This window comes from Leptodactylus fuscus, chromosome 8, assembly GCF_031893055.1.
Source record: "Leptodactylus fuscus isolate aLepFus1 chromosome 8, aLepFus1.hap2, whole genome shotgun sequence".
Lineage (NCBI taxonomy): Eukaryota > Metazoa > Chordata > Amphibia > Anura > Leptodactylidae > Leptodactylus > Leptodactylus fuscus.
The window spans coordinates 1,160,315-1,181,429 of NC_134272.1; the positions used below are offsets into that span (position 1 = coordinate 1,160,315).

Here is a 21,115-nt window from a genome sequence, read left to right on the forward strand (position 1 = left end):
TTATCCTCCCCCCCTGCCCCTCCCCCGTCTCGCCCCTCCCCCGTCTCGCCCCTCCCCCGTCTCGCCCCTCCCCCGTCTCGCCCCTCCCCCGTCTCGCCCCTCCCCCGTCTCGCTGCCCCTCCCCCGTCTCGCTGCCCCTCCCCCGTCTCGCTCCTCCTGCTCCCCCTTTCCTCTGTTCCGCCGCCCTCCCAGCAGTGTATATTTTGCAGATCCTGTCAGCGGGGCAGGCGCCGCTTATCAACCACTGCCAGATAAATGGAGACATCCGGGCTCAGATCCCCAGCACTCCCTGCGCCATCTACTCCCTGAGTGTCAACGAGAGCTCTCAGGAAAACAAGGTAGAAAGTTCTGCAGAGGGGGCAAGAGTCTAAACTGGGAGGAAAGGGGGTAATAGAGGGGTCAGAGAGTGCGAGTGATGGGGGGTAATAGAGGGGTCAGAGAGTGCGAGTGATGGGGGTAATAGAGGGGGTCAGAGTGCGAGTGATGGGGGTAATAGAGGGGGTCAGAGAGTGCGAGTGATGGGGGGTAATAGAGGGGGTCAGAGCGCCAGAGATGGGGGTAATAGAGGGGGGTCAGAGAGTGCGAGTGATGGGGGTAATAGAGGGGGTCAGAGAGTGCGAGTGATGGGGGGTAATAGAGGGGGTCAGAGAGTGCGAGTGATGGGGGTAATAGAGGGGTCAGAGAGTGCGAGTGATGGGGGTAATAGAGGGGGTCAGAGAGTGCGAGTGATGGGGGGTAATAGAGGGGGTCAGAGAGTGCGAGTGATGGGGGGTAATAGAGGGGTCAGAGAGTGCGAGTGATGGGGGTAATAGAGGGGGTCAGAGAGTGCGAGTGATGGGGGTAATAGAGGGGGTCAGAGAGTGCGAGTGATGGGGGTAATAGAGGGGGTCAGAGAGTGCGAGTGATGGGGGTAATAGAGGGGGTCAGAGAGTGCGAGTGATGGGGGGTAATAGAGGGGGTCAGAGAGTGCGAGTGATGGGGGTAATAGAGGGGGTCAGAGAGTGCGAGTGATGGGGGGTAATAGAGGGGGTCAGAGAGTGCGAGTGATGGGGGGTAATAGAGGGGGTCAGAGAGTGCGAGTGATGGGGGGTAATAGAGGGGGTCAGAGAGTGCGAGTGATGGGGGTAATAGAGGGGGTCAGAGAGTGCGAGTGATGGGGGTAATAGAGGGGGTCAGAGAGTGCGAGTGATGGGGTAATAGAGGGGGTCAGAGCGCCAGAGATGGGGGTAATAGAGGGGGTCAGAGAGTGCGAGTGATGGGGGTAATAGAGGGGGTCAGAGAGTGCGAGTGATGGGGGTAATAGAGGGGGTCAGAGAGTGCGAGTGATGGGGGTAATAGAGGGGGTCAGAGAGTGCGAGTGATGGGGGGTAATAGAGGGGGTCAGAGAGTGCGAGTGATGGGGGGTAATAGAGGGGGTCAGAGAGTGCGAGTGATGGGGGGTAATAGAGGGGTCAGAGAGTGCGAGTGATGGGGGGTAATAGAGGGGGTCAGAGAGTGCGAGTGATGGGGGTAATAGAGGGGGTCAGAGAGTGCGAGTGATGGGGTAATAGAGGGGGTCAGAGCGCCAGAGATGGGGGTAATAGAGGGGGTCAGAGAGTGCGAGTGATGGGGGTAATAGAGGGGGTCAGAGAGTGCGAGTGATGGGGGTAATAGAGGGGGTCAGAGAGTGCGAGTGATGGGGGGTAATAGAGGGGGTCAGAGAGTGCGAGTGATGGGGGGTAATAGAGGGGTCAGAGAGTGCGAGTGATGGGGGGTAATAGAGGGGGTCAGAGAGTGCGAGTGATGGGGGTAATAGAGGGGGTCAGAGAGTGCGAGTGATGGGGTAATAGAGGGGGTCAGAGCGCCAGAGATGGGGGTAATAGAGGGGGTCAGAGAGTGCGAGTGATGGGGGTAATAGAGGGGGTCAGAGAGTGCGAGTGATGGGGGTAATAGAGGGGGTCAGAGAGTGCGAGTGATGGGGGTAATAGAGGGGGTCAGAGTGCGAGTGATGGGGGGTAATAGAGGGGGTCAGAGAGTGCGAGTGATGGGGGGTAATAGAGGGGGTCAGAGAGTGCGAGTGATGGGGGGTAATAGAGGGGGTCAGAGAGTGCGAGTGATGGGGGTAATAGAGGGGTCAGAGAGTGCGAGTGATGGGGGGTAATAGAGGGGGTCAGAGAGTGCGAGTGATGGGGGTAATAGAGGGGGTCAGAGAGTGCGAGTGATGGGGGGTAATAGAGGGGGTCAGAGAGTGCGAGTGATGGGGGGTAATAGAGGGGGTCAGAGTGCCAGAGATGGGGGTAATAGAGGGGGTCAGAGTGCGAGTGATGGGGGTAATAGAGGGGGTCAGAGTGCGAGTGATGGGGGGTAATAGAGAGGGTCAGAGAGTGCGAGTGATGGGGGTAATAGAGGGGGTCAGAGCGCCAGAGATGGGGGTAATAGAGGGGGTCAGAGAGTGCGAGTGATGGGGGTAATAGAGGGGTCAGAGAGTGCGAGTGATGGGGGTAATAGAGGGGGTCAGAGAGTGCGAGTGATGGGGGTAATAGAGGGGTCAGAGAGTGCGAGTGATGGGGGTAATAGAGGGGGTCAGAGTGCGAGTGATGGGGGTAATAGAGGGGGTCAGAGAGTGCGAGTGATGGGGGGTAATAGAGGGGGTCAGAGCGCCAGAGATGGGGGTAATAGAGGGGGTCAGAGAGTGCGAGTGATGGGGGTAATAGAGGGGGTCAGAGAGTGCGAGTGATGGGGGGTAATAGAGGGGGTCAGAGAGTGCGAGTGATGGGGGTAATAGAGGGGTCAGAGAGTGCGAGTGATGGGGGTAATAGAGGGGGTCAGAGAGTGCGAGTGATGGGGGGTAATAGAGGGGTCAGAGAGTGCGAGTGATGGGGGTAATAGAGGGGGTCAGAGAGTGCGAGTGATGGGGGTAATAGAGGGGGTCAGAGAGTGCGAGTGATGGGGGTAATAGAGGGGTCAGAGAGTGCGAGTGATGGGGGTAATAGAGGGGGTCAGAGAGTGCGAGTGATGGGGGGTAATAGAGGGGGTCAGAGAGTGCGAGTGATGGGGGTAATAGAGGGGGTCAGAGAGTGCGAGTGATGGGGGGTAATAGAGGGGGTCAGAGAGTGCGAGTGATGGGGGGTAATAGAGGGGGTCAGAGAGTGCGAGTGATGGGGGGTAATAGAGGGGGTCAGAGAGTGCGAGTGATGGGGGTAATAGAGGGGGTCAGAGAGTGCGAGTGATGGGGTAATAGAGGGGGTCAGAGCGCCAGAGATGGGGGTAATAGAGGGGGTCAGAGAGTGCGAGTGATGGGGGTAATAGAGGGGGTCAGAGAGTGCGAGTGATGGGGGTAATAGAGGGGGTCAGAGAGTGCGAGTGATGGGGGTAATAGAGGGGGTCAGAGAGTGCGAGTGATGGGGGGTAATAGAGGGGGTCAGAGAGTGCGAGTGATGGGGGGTAATAGAGGGGGTCAGAGAGTGCGAGTGATGGGGGGTAATAGAGGGGTCAGAGAGTGCGAGTGATGGGGGGTAATAGAGGGGGTCAGAGAGTGCGAGTGATGGGGGTAATAGAGGGGGTCAGAGAGTGCGAGTGATGGGGTAATAGAGGGGGTCAGAGCGCCAGAGATGGGGGTAATAGAGGGGGTCAGAGAGTGCGAGTGATGGGGGTAATAGAGGGGGTCAGAGAGTGCGAGTGATGGGGGTAATAGAGGGGGTCAGAGAGTGCGAGTGATGGGGGGTAATAGAGGGGGTCAGAGAGTGCGAGTGATGGGGGGTAATAGAGGGGGTCAGAGAGTGCGAGTGATGGGGGGTAATAGAGGGGTCAGAGAGTGCGAGTGATGGGGGGTAATAGAGGGGGTCAGAGAGTGCGAGTGATGGGGGTAATAGAGGGGGTCAGAGAGTGCGAGTGATGGGGTAATAGAGGGGGTCAGAGCGCCAGAGATGGGGGTAATAGAGGGGGTCAGAGAGTGCGAGTGATGGGGGTAATAGAGGGGGTCAGAGAGTGCGAGTGATGGGGGTAATAGAGGGGGTCAGAGAGTGCGAGTGATGGGGGTAATAGAGGGGGTCAGAGAGTGCGAGTGATGGGGGTAATAGAGGGGGTCAGAGTGCGAGTGATGGGGGGTAATAGAGGGGGTCAGAGAGTGCGAGTGATGGGGGGTAATAGAGGGGGTCAGAGAGTGCGAGTGATGGGGGGTAATAGAGGGGGTCAGAGAGTGCGAGTGATGGGGGTAATAGAGGGGTCAGAGAGTGCGAGTGATGGGGGGTAATAGAGGGGGTCAGAGAGTGCGAGTGATGGGGGTAATAGAGGGGGTCAGAGAGTGCGAGTGATGGGGGGTAATAGAGGGGGTCAGAGAGTGCGAGTGATGGGGGGTAATAGAGGGGGTCAGAGTGCCAGAGATGGGGGTAATAGAGGGGGTCAGAGTGCGAGTGATGGGGGTAATAGAGGGGGTCAGAGTGCGAGTGATGGGGGGTAATAGAGAGGGTCAGAGAGTGCGAGTGATGGGGGTAATAGAGGGGGTCAGAGTGCGAGTGATGGGTAATAGAGAGGGTCAGAGAGTGCGAGTGATGGGGGTAATAGAGGGGGTCAGAGCGCCAGAGATGGGGGTAATAGAGGGGGTCAGAGTGCGAGTGATGGGGGGTAATAGAGGGGGTCAGAGTGCGAGTGATGGGGGGTAATAGAGGGGTCAGAGAGTGCGAGTGATGGGGGTAATAGAGGGGGTCAGAGTGCGAGTGATGGGGGTAATAGAGGGGGTCAGAGAGTGCGAGTGATGGGGGTAATAGAGGGGGTCAGAGAGTGCGAGTGATGGGGGTAATAGAGGGGTCAGAGAGTGCGAGTGATGGGGGTAATAGAGGGGGTCAGAGAGTGCGAGTGATGGGGGGTAATAGAGGGGGTCAGAGAGTGCGAGTGATGGGGGGTAATAGAGGGGGTCAGAGCGCCAGAGATGGAGGTAATAGAGGGGGTCAGAGAGTGCGAGTGATGGGGGGTAATAGAGGGGGTCAGAGCGCCAGAGATGGGGGTAATAGAGGGGGTCAGAGAGTGCGAGTGATGGGGGTAATAGAGGGGGTCAGAGAGTGCGAGTGATGGGGTAATAGAGGGGGTCAGAGCGCCAGAGATGGGGGTAATAGAGGGGGTCAGAGAGTGCGAGTGATGGGGGTAATAGAGGGGTCAGAGAGTGCGAGTGATGGGGGTAATAGAGGGGTCAGAGAGTGCGAGTGATGGGGGGTAATAGAGGGGGTCAGAGCGCCAGAGATGGGGGTAATGCAGAGGGTCACAAAGAGGCTGCTCCTTCCCTCGCCCGTTTTCTAGAATGTTCCATGTGACCGTTCCGTTACATTCTAGAAGGCGCCGTATTCACAGATCCAGACTAAGTCTGAGAGCTCAGTGATGAGGGGAGACCCCCGGCCTCGGGACCCTCGTACAGCGAGAGCGCAGGACTGCTGGGAGAGACTGTTCATCCTGTGTTTCATCCTCAGGTCCTCACGGCCGCTGGCAGCAGCTCCAGAATCGATGTTTTCACCAACTTCCGATACCGCGCGTTCTCTCTCGCCTTCACCTGAGTCGCCGTCTCGTCTTCTGTCATTTTTTTTAAAAAACTTTTCCTAATAAAATGTGTGAATTTTTCTTATGTGTTTGATAATTTCTGTGGAGAGGAGAGCGCCCCCTAGTGCATCATGGAGTAATGCACAATCAGCATGAAGAGTTCTCTGAGGGGGGGGGGGGGGCTGAGTTCTGAACTGCCCCCCCTGGTGGTTACATGAGCAAAGATTGTGTGCGAGGTCATTGTGGGAGAACGGGACAGGCCGGAGTGACAAGTTCTCTGACCACACGATGGGGTCGGGATGAAAAATTACACCGTTGTGTCCAGGATTCCAGGACACCCCTCGCCCTCCCCGTCACTAGTGTTGGGGGTCAGTACAGAGCGTTGTGATTATCCTCCCCCCCCCCCCCCCCCTCGTCATGACAAGAGGGCTCAGTGTCTAATCCTCGGCCTCAGCAGGTTGTAATTCTCAGGTCCCTGCTGACCCCGGCGGAGGAGCAGAGACTGCAGGTGGAGTGTACCTGTGTGCAGCAGAGATTGTTCCTGCAGGTGGAGTGTACCTGTGTGCAGCAGCAGATTGTTCCTGCAGGTGGAGTGTACCTGTGTGCAGCAGCAGATTGTCCCTGCAGGTGGAGTGTACCTGTGTGCAGCAGCAGATTGTTCCTGCAGGTGGAGTGTACCTGTGTGCAGCAGCAGATTGTTCCTGCAGGTGGAGTGTACCTGTGTGCAGCAGCAGATTGTTCCTGCAGGCGGAGTGTACCTGTGTGCAGCAGCAGATTGTTCCTGCAGGTGGAGTGTACCTGTGTGCAGCAGCAGATTGTCCCTGCAGGTGGAGTGTACCTGTGTGCAGCAGAGATTGTCCCTGCAGGTGGAGTGTACCTGTGTGCAGCAGAGATTGTCCCTGCAGGTGGAGTGTACCTGTGTGCAGCAGCAGATTGTCCCTGCAGGTGGAGTGTACCTGTGTGCAGCAGCAGCAGATTGTTCCTGCAGGCGGAGTGTACCTGTGTGCAGCAGCAGCAGATTGTTCCTGCAGGTGGAGTGTACCTGTGTGCAGCAGCAGATTGTCCCTGCAGGTGGAGTGTACCTGTGTGCAGCAGCAGATTGTCCCTGCAGGTGGAGTGTACCTGTGTGCAGCAGCAGATTGTCCCTGCAGGTGGAGTGTACCTGTGTGCAGCAGAGATTGTTCCTGCAGGTGGAGTGTACCTGTGTGCAGCAGCAGATTGTTCCTGCAGGTGGAGTGTACCTGTGTGCAGCAGCAGCAGATTGTTCCTGCAGGTGGAGTGTACCTGTGTGCAGCAGCAGATTGTCCCTGCAGGTGGAGTGTACCTGTGTGCAGCAGCAGATTGTTCCTGCAGGTGGAGTGTACCTGTGTGCAGCAGAGATTGTTCCTGCAGGTGGAGTGTACCTGTGTGCAGCAGAGATTGTTCCTGCAGGTGGAGTGTACCTGTGTGCAGCAGCAGATTGTTCCTGCAGGTGGAGTGTACCTGTGTGCAGCAGAGATTGTTCCTGCAGGTGGAGTGTACCTGTGTGCAGCACAGATTGTTCCTGCAGGTGGAGTGTACCTGTGTGCAGCAGAGATTGTCCCTGCAGGTGGAGTGTACCTGTGTGCAGCAGAGATTGTTCCTGCAGGTGGAGTGTACCTGTGTGCAGCAGCAGATTGTTCCTGCAGGTGGAGTGTACCTGTGTGCAGCAGAGATTGTTCCTGCAGGTGGAGTGTACCTGTGTGCAGCAGCAGATTGTTCCTGCAGGTGGAGTGTACCTGTGTGCAGCAGCAGATTGTTCCTGCAGGTGGAGTGTACCTGTGTGCAGCAGAGATTGTTCCTGCAGGTGGAGTGTACCTGTGTGCAGCAGCAGATTGTTCCTGCAGGTGGAGTGTACCTGTGTGCAGCAGCAGATTGTTCCTGCAGGTGGAGTGTACCTGTGTGCAGCAGAGATTGTTCCTGCAGGTGGAGTGTACCTGTGTGCAGCAGCAGCAGATTATTCCTGCAGGCGGAGTGTACCTGTGTGCAGCAGCAGATTGTCCCTGCAGATGGAGTGTACCTGTGTGCAGCAGAGATTGTTCCTGCAGGTGGAGTGTACCTGTGTGCAGCAGCAGATTGTTCCTGCAGGCGGAGTGTACCTGTGTGCAGCAGCAGATTGTCCCTGCAGGTGGAGTGTACCTGTGTGCAGCAGAGATTGTCCCTGCAGGTGGAGTGTACCTGTGTGCAGCAGCAGATTGTTCCTGCAGGTGGAGTGTACCTGTGTGCAGCAGAGATTGTTCCTGCAGGTGGAGTGTACCTGTGTGCAGCAGAGATTGTTCCTGCAGGTGGAGTGTACCTGTGTGCAGCAGAGATTGTTCCTGCAGGTGGAGTGTACCTGTGTGCAGCAGCAGCAGATTATTCCTGCAGGCGGAGTGTACCTGTGTGCAGCAGCAGATTGTCCCTGCAGGTGGAGTGTACCTGTGTGCAGCAGCAGCAGATTATTCCTGCAGGCGGAGTGTACCTGTGTGCAGCAGAGATTGTCCCTGCAGGTGGAGTGTACCTGTGTGCAGCAGCAGATTGTTCCTGCAGGTGGAGTGTACCTGTGTGCAGCAGCAGATTGTTCCTGCAGGTGGAGTGTACCTGTGTGCAGCAGCAGCAGATTATTCCTGCAGGCGGAGTGTACCTGTGTGCAGCAGAGATTGTTCCTGCAGGTGGAGTGTACCTGTGTGCAGCAGCAGATTGTCCCTGCAGGTGGAGTGTACCTGTGTGCAGCAGCAGATTGTTCCTGCAGGTGGAGTGTACCTGTGTGCAGCAGCAGATTGTTCCTGCAGGTGGAGTGTACCTGTGTGCAGCAGAGATTGTTCCTGCAGGTGGAGTGTACCTGTGTGCAGCAGCAGATTGTTCCTGCAGGTGGAGTGTACCTGTGTGCAGCAGAGATTGTTCCTGCAGGTGGAGTGTACCTGTGTGCAGCAGCAGATTGTTCCTGCAGGTGGAGTGTACCTGTGTGCAGCAGAGATTGTTCCTGCAGGTGGAGTGTACCTGTGTGCAGCAGCAGATTGTTCCTGCAGGTGGAGTGTACCTGTGTGCAGCAGCAGATTGTTCCTGCAGGTGGAGTGTACCTGTGTGCAGCAGCAGATTGTTCCTGCAGGTGGAGTGTACCTGTGTGCAGCAGCAGATTGTTCCTGCAGGTGGAGTGTACCTGTGTGCAGCAGCAGATTGTTCCTGCAGGTGGAGTGTACCTGTGTGCAGCAGCAGATTGTTCCTGCAGGTGGAGTGTACCTGTGTGCAGCAGCAGATTGTTCCTGCAGGTGGAGTGTACCTGTGTGCAGCAGAGATTGTTCCTGCAGGTGGAGTGTACCTGTGTGCAGCAGAGATTGTTCCTGCAGGTGGAGTGTACCTGTGTGCAGCAGCAGATTGTTCCTGCAGGTGGAGTGTACCTGTGTGCAGCAGAGATTGTTCCTGCAGGTGGAGTGTACCTGTGTGCAGCAGCAGATTGTTCCTGCAGGTGGAGTGTACCTGTGTGCAACAGAGATTGTTCCTGCAGGTGGAGTGTACCTGTGTGCAGCAGCAGATTGTTCCTGCAGGTGGAGTGTACCTGTGTGCAGCAGAGATTGTTCCTGCAGGTGGAGTGTACCTGTGTGCAGCAGCAGCAGATTGTTCCTGCAGGTGGAGTGTACCTGTGTGCAGCAGCAGATTGTTCCTGCAGGTGGAGTGTACCTGTGTGCAGCAGCAGATTGTTCCTGCAGGTGGAGTGTACCTGTGTGCAGCAGCAGATTGTTCCTGCAGGTGGAGTGTACCTGTGTGCAGCAGCAGATTGTTCCTGCAGGTGGAGTGTACCTGTGTGCAGCAGCAGATTGTTCCTGCAGGTGGAGTGTACCTGTGTGCAGCAGAGATTGTTCCTGCAGGTGGAGTGTACCTGTGTGCAGCAGAGATTGTTCCTGCAGGTGGAGTGTACCTGTGTGCAGCAGCAGCAGATTATTCCTGCAGGTGGAGTGTACCTGTGTGCAGCAGCAGATTGTTCCTGCAGGTGGAGTGTACCTGTGTGCAGCAGAGATTGTTCCTGCAGGTGGAGTGTACCTGTGTGCAGCAGCAGATTGTTCCTGCAGGTGGAGTGTACCTGTGTGCAGCAGAGATTGTTCCTGCAGGTGGAGTGTACCTGTGTGCAGCAGCAGCAGATTGTTCCTGCAGGTGGAGTGTACCTGTGTGCAGCAGAGATTGTTCCTGCAGGTGGAGTGTACCTGTGTGCAGCAGAGATTGTTCCTGCAGGTGGAGTGTACCTGTGTGCAGCAGCAGCAGATTATTCCTGCAGGTGGAGTGTACCTGTGTGCAGCAGAGATTGTTCCTGCAGGTGGAGTGTACCTGTGTGCAGCAGAGATTGTTCCTGCAGGTGGAGTGTACCTGTGTGCAGCAGCAGATTGTTCCTGCAGGTGGAGTGTACCTGTGTGCAGCAGCAGCAGATTATTCCTGCAGGCGGAGTGTACCTGTGTGCAGCAGCAGATTGTTCCTGCAGGTGGAGTGTACCTGTGTGCAGCAGCAGCAGATTGTTCCTGCAGGTGGAGTGTACCTGTGTGCAGCAGCAGAGGGCGTCTCCAGGCTCGGAGCTCCGTCTCCTCCCTGTGGCCACACCTGACATCTGTGTAGGTGACGGACGAGGAGAGTCAGGAAGAGGAGAGAGGCTGCACACACTGCGATGGTTCCCTGCCCGAGACCTACTGACTCCACAGGTGAGAGCGCCGGCAGACATGTACACCTGCATATGGGGGTCAGACAGACATTGACGTGTGACATGTAATTGATATGTATGTGCATGTATGGCCTGCTGCGCTACATCCTATGTGAGCGCTCCGCTGAATGGATTTCTTTCCTCTGTGTGCGCTGTCCCCGGACTGTGTATAAGAACAAGTATCAGACATGGAAGTTTATATGTGGTAGTAATATGTGATACTGAGTATACAATACCGTGTATATATGTGATACTGAGTATACAATACCGTATATATGTAATACTGAGTATACAATACCGTATATATGCGATACTGAGTATACAATACCGTATATATGTAATACTGAGTATACAATACCGTATATATGTAATACTGAGTATACAATACCGTATATATGTGATACTGAGTATACAATACCGTATATATGTGATACTGAGTATACAATACCGTATATATGTGATACCGAGTATACAATACCGTGTATATATGCGATACTGAGTATACAATACCGTATATATGCGATACTGAGTATACAATACCGTATATATGTAATACTGAGTATACAATACCGTATATATGTGATACTGAGTATACAATACCGTATATATGTGATACTGAGTATACAATACTGTATATATGTGATACTGAGTATACAATACCGTATATATGTGATACTGAGTATACAATACCGTATATATGTGATACTGAGTATACAATACCGTATATATGTGATACCGAGTATACAATACCGTGTATATATGTGATACCGAGTATACAATACCATATATATGCGATACTGAGTATACAATACCGTATATATGTGATACTGAGTATACAATACCGTATATATGTGATACTGAGTATACAATACCGTATATATGTGATACCGAGTATACAATACCGTATATATGTGATACCGAGTATACAATACCGTATATATGTGATACCGAGTATACAATACAGTGTATATATGTGATACCGAGTATACAATACCGTGTATATATGTGATACCGAGTATACAATACCGTATACATGTGACGTCAGCTATGCGGTATTGTGTGTATATGTGTGTGTGTGTGTGTGTGTATATATATATATATATATATATATATATATATATATATATATATATATATTTCAAGTGTAATATTGAAAGGGAAACTCCTCTCTTCCTATATGAGGGTATTATATAGGTTCTATAGATGGATGTCTGTACGATCTGTAATATTACACGTAAAGCTTCTCTATTAAATATGTGATGACATGAGGGGGCCGAGTGATATTTTACAGGTGAAGAATCTGTTTTACTTCTGTGATAGTGTGTATACTTGGGGGGTCCTCTGGTCCCCGTGTGCGGTGGGGTCTCGTCTCGGTCGCCTCTGGTCCCCGTGTGCGGTGGGGTCTCGTCTCGGTCGCCTCTGGTCCCCGTGTGCTGTGGGGTCTCGTGTCGGTCGCCTCGGGTCCCCGTGTGCGGTGGGGTCTCGTCTCGGTCGCCTCGGGTCCACGTGTGCGGTGGGGTCTCGTCTCGGTCGCCTCTGGTCCCCGTGTGCTGTGGGGTCTCGTGTCGGTCGCCTCTGGTCCCCGTGTGCGGTGGGGTCTCGTGTCGGTCGCCTCTGGTCCCCGTGTGCGGTGGGGTCTCGTGTCGGTCGCCTCTGGTCCCCGTGTGCGGTGGGGTCTCGTGTCGGTCGCCTCTGGTCCCCGTGTGCGGTGGGGTCTCGTCTCGGTCGCCTCTGGTCCCCGTGTGCTGTGGGGTCTCGTCTCGGTCGCCTCTGGTCCACGTGTGCGGTGGGGTCTCGTCTCGGTCGCCTCTGGTCCCCGTGTGCTGTGGGGTCTCGTCTCGGTCGCCTCTGGTCCCCGTGTGCTGTGGGGTCTCGTGTCGGTCGCCTCTGGTCCCCGTGTGCTGTGGGGTCTCGTGTCGGTCGCCTCTGGTCCCCGTGTGCGGTGGGGTTTCGTGTCGGTCGCCTCTTGTCCCCGTGTGCGGTGGGGTCTCGTGTCGGTCGCCTCTGGTCCCCGTGTGCGGTGGGGTCTCGTGTCGGTCGCCTCTGGTCCCCGTGTGCGGCGGGGTCTTGTGTCGGTCGCCTCTGGTCCCCATGTTCGGTGGGGTCCCGTGTTGGGCGCCTCGGGTCCGCGTGTCTCCCCTTGATGTGCCTGTGTAATTATACAGGGCTGTATATAGGGTAGATGACACATTTTGGGGTTGTGTAAGCTGCTGAGTATCGTCACACTCGCACTGCAGGTTTAACTTGTCCCGGGCAACTCACACCCTGAATAAAGTGACACAGAAACCGTCCAATCCCTAACCCCGACATCCCATGGGCCGACACACAGATGGGGTCCTGCTCAGCGGCTGCCGGGGCGGCTGTCAGTGTGGAGCTCAACACCGGTCGGGCGACATTCCTGACACACAATGAGCAGCTATTCATAGGCGACACGGCGCACACCTGAGAACTAAAGTAGGCGGAGGCCAAGGAGCAGAGCGCCCTCCGGGATGGGGGTACCCTGAGCCCAATTTACTCCCATCACAGAATATTATCTTTATAGCCCCAACCTCTCTTCATACACCGCGCCTGTGCGGCCTCTCTTCATACACCGCGCCTGTGCGGCCTCTCTTCCTACACCGCGCCTGTGCGGCCTCTCTTCCTACACCGCGCCTGTGCGGCCTCTCTTCCTACACCACGCCTGTGCGGCCTCTCTTCCTACACCGCGCCTGTGCGGCCTCTCTTCCTACACCGCGCCTGTGCGGCCTCTCTTCATACACCGCGCCTGTGCGGCCTCTCTTCATACACCGCGCCTGTGCGACCTCTCTTCATACACCGCGCCTGTGCGGCCTCTCTTCATACACCGCGCCTGTGCGGCCTCTCTTCCTACACCGCGCCTGTGCGGCCTCTCTTCATACACCGCGCCTGTGCGGCCTCTCTTCATACACCGCGCCTGTGCGGCCTCTCTTCATACACCGCGCCTGTGCGGCCTCTCTTCATACACCGCGCCTGTGCGGCCTCTCTTCATACACCGCGCCTGTGCGGCCTCTCTTCATACACCGCGCCTGTGCGGCCTCTCTTCCTACACCGCGCCTGTGCGGCCTCTCTTCATACACCGCGCCTGTGCGGCCTCTCTTCCTACACCGCGCCTGTGCGGCCTCTCTTCATACACCGCGCCTGTGCGGCCTCTCTTCATACACCGCGCCTGTGCGGCCTCTCTTCATAACCTTTGCTTTCATATTGCCAGTCTACTTACTCTGAGTCACATTGGACATGGTCATATAAGTTTGGGGTACAGGCCTTGTATTTCGGAGTACTCGCACTGTATTGGACATGGTCATATAAGTTTGGGGTACAGGCCTTGTATTTCGGAGTACTCGCACTGTATTGGACATGGTCATATAAGTTTGGGGTACAGGCCTTGTATTTCGGAGTACTCGCACTGTATTGGACATGGTCATATAAGTTTGGGGTACAGGCCTTGTATTTCGGAGTACTCGCACTGTATTGGACATGGTCATATATTTGGGGTACAGGCCTTGTATTTCGGAGTACTCGCACTGTATTGGACATGGTCATATATTTGGGGTACAGGCCTTGTATTTCGGAGTACTCGCACTGTATTGGACATGGTCATATATTTGGGGTACAGGCCTTGTATTTCGGGGTACTCGCACTGTATTGGACATGGTCATATAAGTTTGGGGTACAGGCCTTGTATTTCGGGGGGAGTACTCGCACTGTATTGGACATGGTCATATAAGTTTGGGGTACAGGCCTTGTATTTCGGGGGGAGTACTCGCACTGTATTGGACATGGTCATATATTTGGGGTACAGGCCTTGTATTTCGGGGGGAGTACTCGCACTGTATTGGACATGGTCATATAAGTTTGGGGTACAGGCCTTGTATTTCGGAGTACTCGCACTGTATTGGACATGATCATATATTTGGGGTACAGGCCTTGTATTTCGGAGTACTCGCACTGTATTGGACATGATCATATATTTGGGGTACAGGCCTTGTATTTCGGGGTACTCGCACTGTATTGGACATGGTCATATATTTGGGGTACAGGCCTTGTATTTCGGGGGGAGTACTCGCACTGTATTGGACATGGTCATATAAGTTTGGGGTACAGGCCTTGTATTTCGGAGTACTCGCACTGTATTGGACATGGTCATATAAGTTTGGGGTACAGGCCTTGTATTTCGGAGTACTCGCACTGTATTGGACATGGTCATATATTTGGGGTACAGGCCTTGTATTTCGGAGTACTCGCACTGTATTGGACATGATCATATATTTGGGGTACAGGCCTTGTATTTCGGGGTACTCGCACTGTATTGGACATGGTCATATAAGTTTGGGGTACAGGCCTTGTATTTCGGAGTACTCGCACTGTATTGGACATGATCATATATTTGGGGTACAGGCCTTGTATTTCGGGGTACTCGCACTGTATTGGACATGGTCATATATTTGGGGTACAGGCCTTGTATTTCGGAGTACTCGCACTGTATTGGACATGGTCATATATTTGGGGTACAGGCCTTGTATTTCGGAGTACTCGCACTGTATTGGACATGGTCATATAAGTTTGGGGTACAGGCCTTGTATTTCGGAGTACTCGCACTGTATTGGACATGGTCATATAAGTTTGGGGTACAGGCCTTGTATTTCGGGGTACTCGCACTGTATTGGACATGGTCATATATTTGGGGTACAGGCCTTGTATTTCGGAGTACTCGCACTGTATTGGACATGGTCATATAAGTTTGGGGTACAGGCCTTGTATTTCGGGGTACTCGCACTGTATTGGACATGATCATATATTTGGGGTACAGGCCTTGTATTTCGGAGTACTCGCACTGTATTGGACATGGTCATATATTTGGGGTACAGGCCTTGTATTTCGGAGTACTCGCACTGTATTGGACATGGTCATATATTTGGGGTACAGGCCTTGTATTTCGGGGGGAGTACTCGCACTGTATTGGACATGGTCATATATTTGGGGTACAGGCCTTGTATTTCGGAGTACTCGCACTGTATTGGACATGGTCATATATTTGGGGTACAGGCCTTGTATTTCGGGGGGAGTACTCGCACTGTATTGGACATGGTCATATATTTGGGGTACAGGCCTTGTATTTCGGAGTACTCGCACTGTATTGGACATGGTCATATATTTGGGGTACAGGCCTTGTATTTCGGGGTACTCGCACTGTATTGGACATGATCATATATTTGGGGTACAGGCCTTGTATTTCGGAGTACTCGCACTGTATTGGACATGGTCATATATTTGGGGTACAGGCCTTGTATTTCGGGGTACTCACTGTGCTGTACAGGGTCATAGGTTTGGGGGCTCCTTGGCATGGCCGTGGCTGTTTGTGGACACGCTCTCTCTTTTTTTTCCCCCCTATCAGTATGTCTTTAGAGTATGGAAGGAACCACACGCAAACACGGGAAGAACATACAACGTACACGCAGATGTTGTCCTTGGCAGGATTTGTACCCAGGACTCCAGCACTGAGCCCCGGTGCTGCCCACTCTCTCATTTCTCTCTCTTCTCTTTCCTCTCCAGCCTGATTCCTCTAATGACCTCTGGGGACGCAGAGACTCGGGAGGGCGCCCCCCACAGCTGGGATGGTGGTATGGCCTCTCCCACCATGGAGGAGCATTTTTACCCCTTCTTGATAGAGAGACGGCCGTCCTACCTGGAGGAGGATGATGAGGGGCAGAGGGAGGAGGACCTGAGCCTGGCCCTGGAGAGGAAGGACAAGGACCTGCTGCTGGCAGCCGAGCTGGGCAAGGCCCTCCTGGAGCGGAACGACTACCTGGAGAAGGGGCGAGAGGCCCTGGAGGAGGAGCTGAGGGAGACCCGAGAGGTGAGAGACCCCAAAATATCCACACCTTATACATCAGCTCCAAAGCTGCACTCGCAATTCTTACCTCACGTCCTTATGAGTGCAGCTCTAGATGTGACTGGAGTATACATCTGCTCTTACGTTGTGCGCTTTACTCTACTCACATCCAGACCTCATACTCCAGCTGCGCTCATAATTCTGCTCCTACATCCTATGCTATACTCCTGTAACATCCAGAGCTGCGCTCATAATTCTGCTCCTACATCCTATGCTATACTCCTGTAACATCCAGAGCTGCGCTCATAATTCTGCTCTTACATCCTATGCTATACTCCTGTAACATCCAGAGCTGCGCTCATAATTCTGCTCTTACATCCTATGCTATACTCCAGTAACATCCAGAGCTGCACTGATAATTCTGCTCCTACATCCTATGCTATACTCCTGTAACATCCAGAGCTGCGCTCATAATTCTGTTCTTACATCCTGTGCTATACTCCTGTAACATCCAGAGCTGCACTGATAATTCTGCTCCTACATCCTATGCTATACTCCTGTAACATCCAGAGCTGCGCTCATAATTCTGTTCTTACATCCTGTGCTATACTCCTGTAACATCCAGAGCTGCACTGATAATTCTGCTCTTACATCCTATGCTATACTCCTGTAACATCCAGAGCTGCACTGATAATTCTGCTCTTACATCCTATGCTATACTCCTGTAACATCCAGAGCTGCACTGATAATTCTGCTCTTACATCCTATGCTATACTCCTGTAACATCCAGAGCTGCACTGATAATTCTGCTCTTGCATCCTATGCTATACTCCTGTAACATCCAGAGCTGCACTGATAATTCTGTTCTTACATCCTGTGCTATACTCCTGTAACATCCAGAGCTGCGCTCATAATTCTGCTCCTACATCCTATGCTATACTCCTGTAACATCCAGAGCTGCACTGATAATTCTGCTCTTGCATCCTATGCTATACTCCTGTAACATCCAGAGCTGCACTGATAATTCTGCTCTTACATCCTGTGCTATACTCCTGTAACATCCAGAGCTGCGCTCATAATTCTGCTCTTACATCCTATGCTATACTCCTGTAACATCCAGAGCTGCGCTCATAATTCTGCTCTTACATCCTATGCTATACTCCTGTAACATCCAGAGCTGCACTGATAATTCTGTTCTTACATCCTGTGCTATACTCCTGTAACATCCAGAGCTGCACTGATAATTCTGTTCTTACATCCTGTGCTATACTCCTGTAACATCCAGAGTTGCGCTCATAATTCTGCTCTTGCATCCTATGCTATACTCCTGTAACATCCAGAGCTGCACTGATAATTCTGTTCTTACATCCTGTGCTATACTCCTGTAACATCCAGAGCTGCGCTCATAATTCTGCTCTTACATCCTATGCTATACTCCTGTAACATCCAGAGCTGCGCTCATAATTCTGCTCTTACATCCTGTGCTATACTCCTGTAACATCCAGAGCTACGCTCATAATTCTGCTCTTACATCCTATGCTATACTCCTGTAACATCCAGAGCTGCGCTCATAATTCTGCTCCTACATCCTATGCTATACTCCTGTAACATCCAGAGCTGCACTGATAATTCTGCTCTTACATCCTGTGCTATACTCCTGTAACATCCAGAGCTGCACTGATAATTCTGCTCTTACATCCTATGCTATACTCCTGTAACATCCAGAGCTGCACTGATAATTCTGCTCTTACATGCTGCGCTATACTCCTGTAACATCCAGAGCTGCACTGATAATTCTGCTCTTACATGCTGCGCTATACTCCTGTAACATCCAGAGCTGCGCTCATAATTCTGCTCTTGCATCCTATGCTATACTCCTGTAACATCCAGAGCTGCGCTGATAATTCTGCTCTTACATGCTGCGCTATACTCCTGTAACATCCAGAGCTGCGCTCATAATTCTGCTCTTACATCCTATGCTATACTCCTGTAACATCCAGAGCTGCACTGATAATTCTGCTCTTGCATCCTATGCTATACTCCTGTAACATCCAGAGCTGCACTGATAATTCTGCTCTTACATCCTATGCTATACTCCTGTAACATCCAGAGCTGCACTGATAATTCTGCTCCTACATGCTGCGCTATACTCCTGTAACATCCAGAGCTGCGCTCATAATTCTGCTCTTACATCCTGTGCTATACTCCTGTAACATCCAGAGCTGCGCTCATAATTCTGCTCTTGCATCCTATGCTATACTCCTGTAACATCCAGAGCTGCGCTCATAATTCTGCTCTTACATCCTGTGCTATACTCCTGTAACATCCAGAGCTGCACTGATAATTCTGCTCTTGCATCCTATGCTATACTCCTGTAACATCCAGAGCTGCGCTCATAATTCTGCTCTTGCATCCTATGCTATACTCCTGTAACATCCAGAGCTGCACTGATAATTCTGCTCTTACATCCTGCGCTATACTCCTGTAACATCCAGAGCTGCGCTCATAATTCTGCTCTTGCATCCTATGCTATACTCCTGTAACATCCAGAGCTGCGCTCATAATTCTGCTCTTACATCCTGTGCTATACTCCTGTAACATCCAGAGCTGCGCTCATAATTCTGCTCTTACATCCTATGCTATACTCCTGTAACATCCAGAGCTGCACTGATAATTCTGCTCTTGCATCCTATGCTATACTCCTGTAACATCCAGAGCTGCGCTCATAATTCTGCTCTTGCATCCTATGCTATACTCCTGTAACATCCAGAGCTGCACTGATAATTCTGCTCTTACATCCTGCGCTATACTCCTGTAACATCCAGAGCTGCGCTCATAATTCTGCTCTTGCATCCTATGCTATACTCCTGTAACATCCAGAGCTGCGCTCATAATTCTGCTCTTACATCCTGTGCTATACTCCTGTAACATCCAGAGCTGCGCTCATAATTCTGCTCTTACATCCTATGCTATACTCCTGTAACATCCAGAGCTGCACTGATAATTCTGCTCTTACATGCTGCGCTATACTCCTGTAACATCCAGAGCTGCACTGATAATTCTGCTCTTACATCCTGTGCTATACTCCTGTAACATCCAGAGCTGCACTGATAATTCTGCTCCTACATCCTATGCTATACTCCTGTAACATCCAGAGCTGCGCTCATAATTCTGCTCTTACATCCTGTGCTATACTCCTGTAACATCCAGAGCTGCACTGATAATTCTGCTCCTACATGCTGCGCTATACTCCTGTAACATCCAGAGCTGCACTGATAATTCTGCTCCTACATGCTGCGCTATACTCCTGTAACATCCAGAGCTGCACTGATAATTCTGCTCCTACATCCTATGCTATACTCCTGTAACATCCAGAGCTGCGCTCATAATTCTGCTCTTACATGCTGCGCTATACTCCTGTAACATCCAGAGCTGCGCTCATAATTCTGCTCTTGCATCCTATGCTATACTCCTGTAACATCCAGAGCTGCGCTCATAATTCTGCTCCTACATCCTATGCTATACTCCTGTAACATCCAGAGCTGCACTGATAATTCTGCTCTTACATGCTGCGCTATACTCCTGTAACATCCAGAGCTGCACTGATAATTCTGCTCTTACATCCTGTGCTATACTCCTGTAACATCCAGAGTTGCACTGATAATTCTGCTCTTACATCCTGTGCTATACTCCTGTAACATCCAGAGCTGCACTGATAATTCTGCTCCTACATCCTATGCTATACTCCTGTAACATCCAGAGCTGCGCTCATAATTCTGCTCTTGCATCCTATGCTATACTCCTGTAACATCCAGAGCTGCGCTCATAATTCTGCTCTTGCATCCTATGCTATACTCCTGTAACATCCAGAGCTGCGCTCATAATTCTGCTCTTGCATCCTATGCTATACTCCTGTAACATCCAGAGCTGCGCTCATAATTCTGCTCTTGCATCCTATGCTATACTCCTGTAACATCCAGAGCTGCACTGATAATTCTGCTCTTGCATCCTATGCTATACTCCTGTAACATCCAGAGCTGCACTCATAATTCTGCTCTTCCATCATGTCCTGTAGTCCGCTCCTGTCTAGAGCTGCAGTCAGTATTCTTCTTTTCCATCATGTCTTATACTCTAGTCACATTCAGAGCTGCAGGTTTTGCCGTCAGTACATTGTAGTAACTAGTGCAATGTAGAAATCACTACAAGTCCCAGAATGTCATGTGACGTGTGAGCCTTTGCTTTGTTTCGCAGCGTTTGGAGCAGGAGAAGCATGCCCTACGCCTAAAGATGGAGGCAAAGGAGGGCGAGTGGAAGGAGCAGATCACCGACCTGGAGAGCGACCTGGCCGAGGTCCGAAACCAGATCCGGCAAGTCACAGCCGAACACAAAGAGTGCGGCCGCGAGAGCGCCTCCGCCGTGCACCAGCTGTCCGAGCAGAACCAGCGCCTTATGGAACAGCTGGCCCAGGTGAGGAGTCTAGACAGGGGAAAGGGGGCCTGGATTGGGCAATTGTCCCTGAAGTGGCTCCTCTGGGATCCAGGGCCTGATGACAGGCCTTTGCCTGCAGCCCATGACCAATAGGAGTCTGCCAACGATCCACCGTCATCTTCTGACCTGTAGCTGATGTCACGCGTTCCGGACGTCACCACTGAGGCCTGTGATTGTGAGGCCTCAGCTGTTACATGAGATGCGCTGCATCATATTACAATCACAGGCCTCAGTGGTGACGTCCGGAATGCGTGACATCAGCTGTAGGCCAGAGGGAGAAGCCTGCAGAGGAGCAACGCGAGGATGCCCAAGAGGGGTGAGGAGGCCAAGTGGCTATAAGGGTTTGTATTTTCCCTCCACACCCCTGGGAGGTCTGAAGAGAAGAGACCCAGAATATAATATTAGCACTGACACAAACAGAAAACCTTTCAAGGGGTTCACCTGAAGCAGCTCAAGACTCTGGGGGCCACTGTGGAGCATTATACTGGGGGGATAGTCTGGGGAGTATATTATATTGTGTGGGGCCACTGTGGAGCATTATACTTGGGGGGATATTCTGGGGAGTATATTATATTGTGTGGGGCCACTGTGGA

General features: G+C 52.4%; 1 protein-coding gene across 1 annotated transcript in view; it reads left to right on the top strand.

The window, feature by feature from the left end:
* The first annotated feature begins 10,087 nt into the window (after nt 1–10,087).
* Nucleotides 10,088–21,115, top strand: part of BICDL2 (BICD family like cargo adaptor 2) — a 37,368-nt gene continuing 26,340 nt past the window's right edge. The window contains exons 1-3 of the mRNA XM_075285701.1: nt 10,088–10,187; nt 15,755–16,058; nt 20,286–20,501. Of these exons, the coding sequence (XP_075141802.1) occupies nt 15,768–16,058; nt 20,286–20,501 (507 nt within the window). The 5' untranslated portion in view covers nt 10,088–10,187; nt 15,755–15,767. The remainder of the gene's footprint in view (nt 10,188–15,754; nt 16,059–20,285; nt 20,502–21,115) is intronic.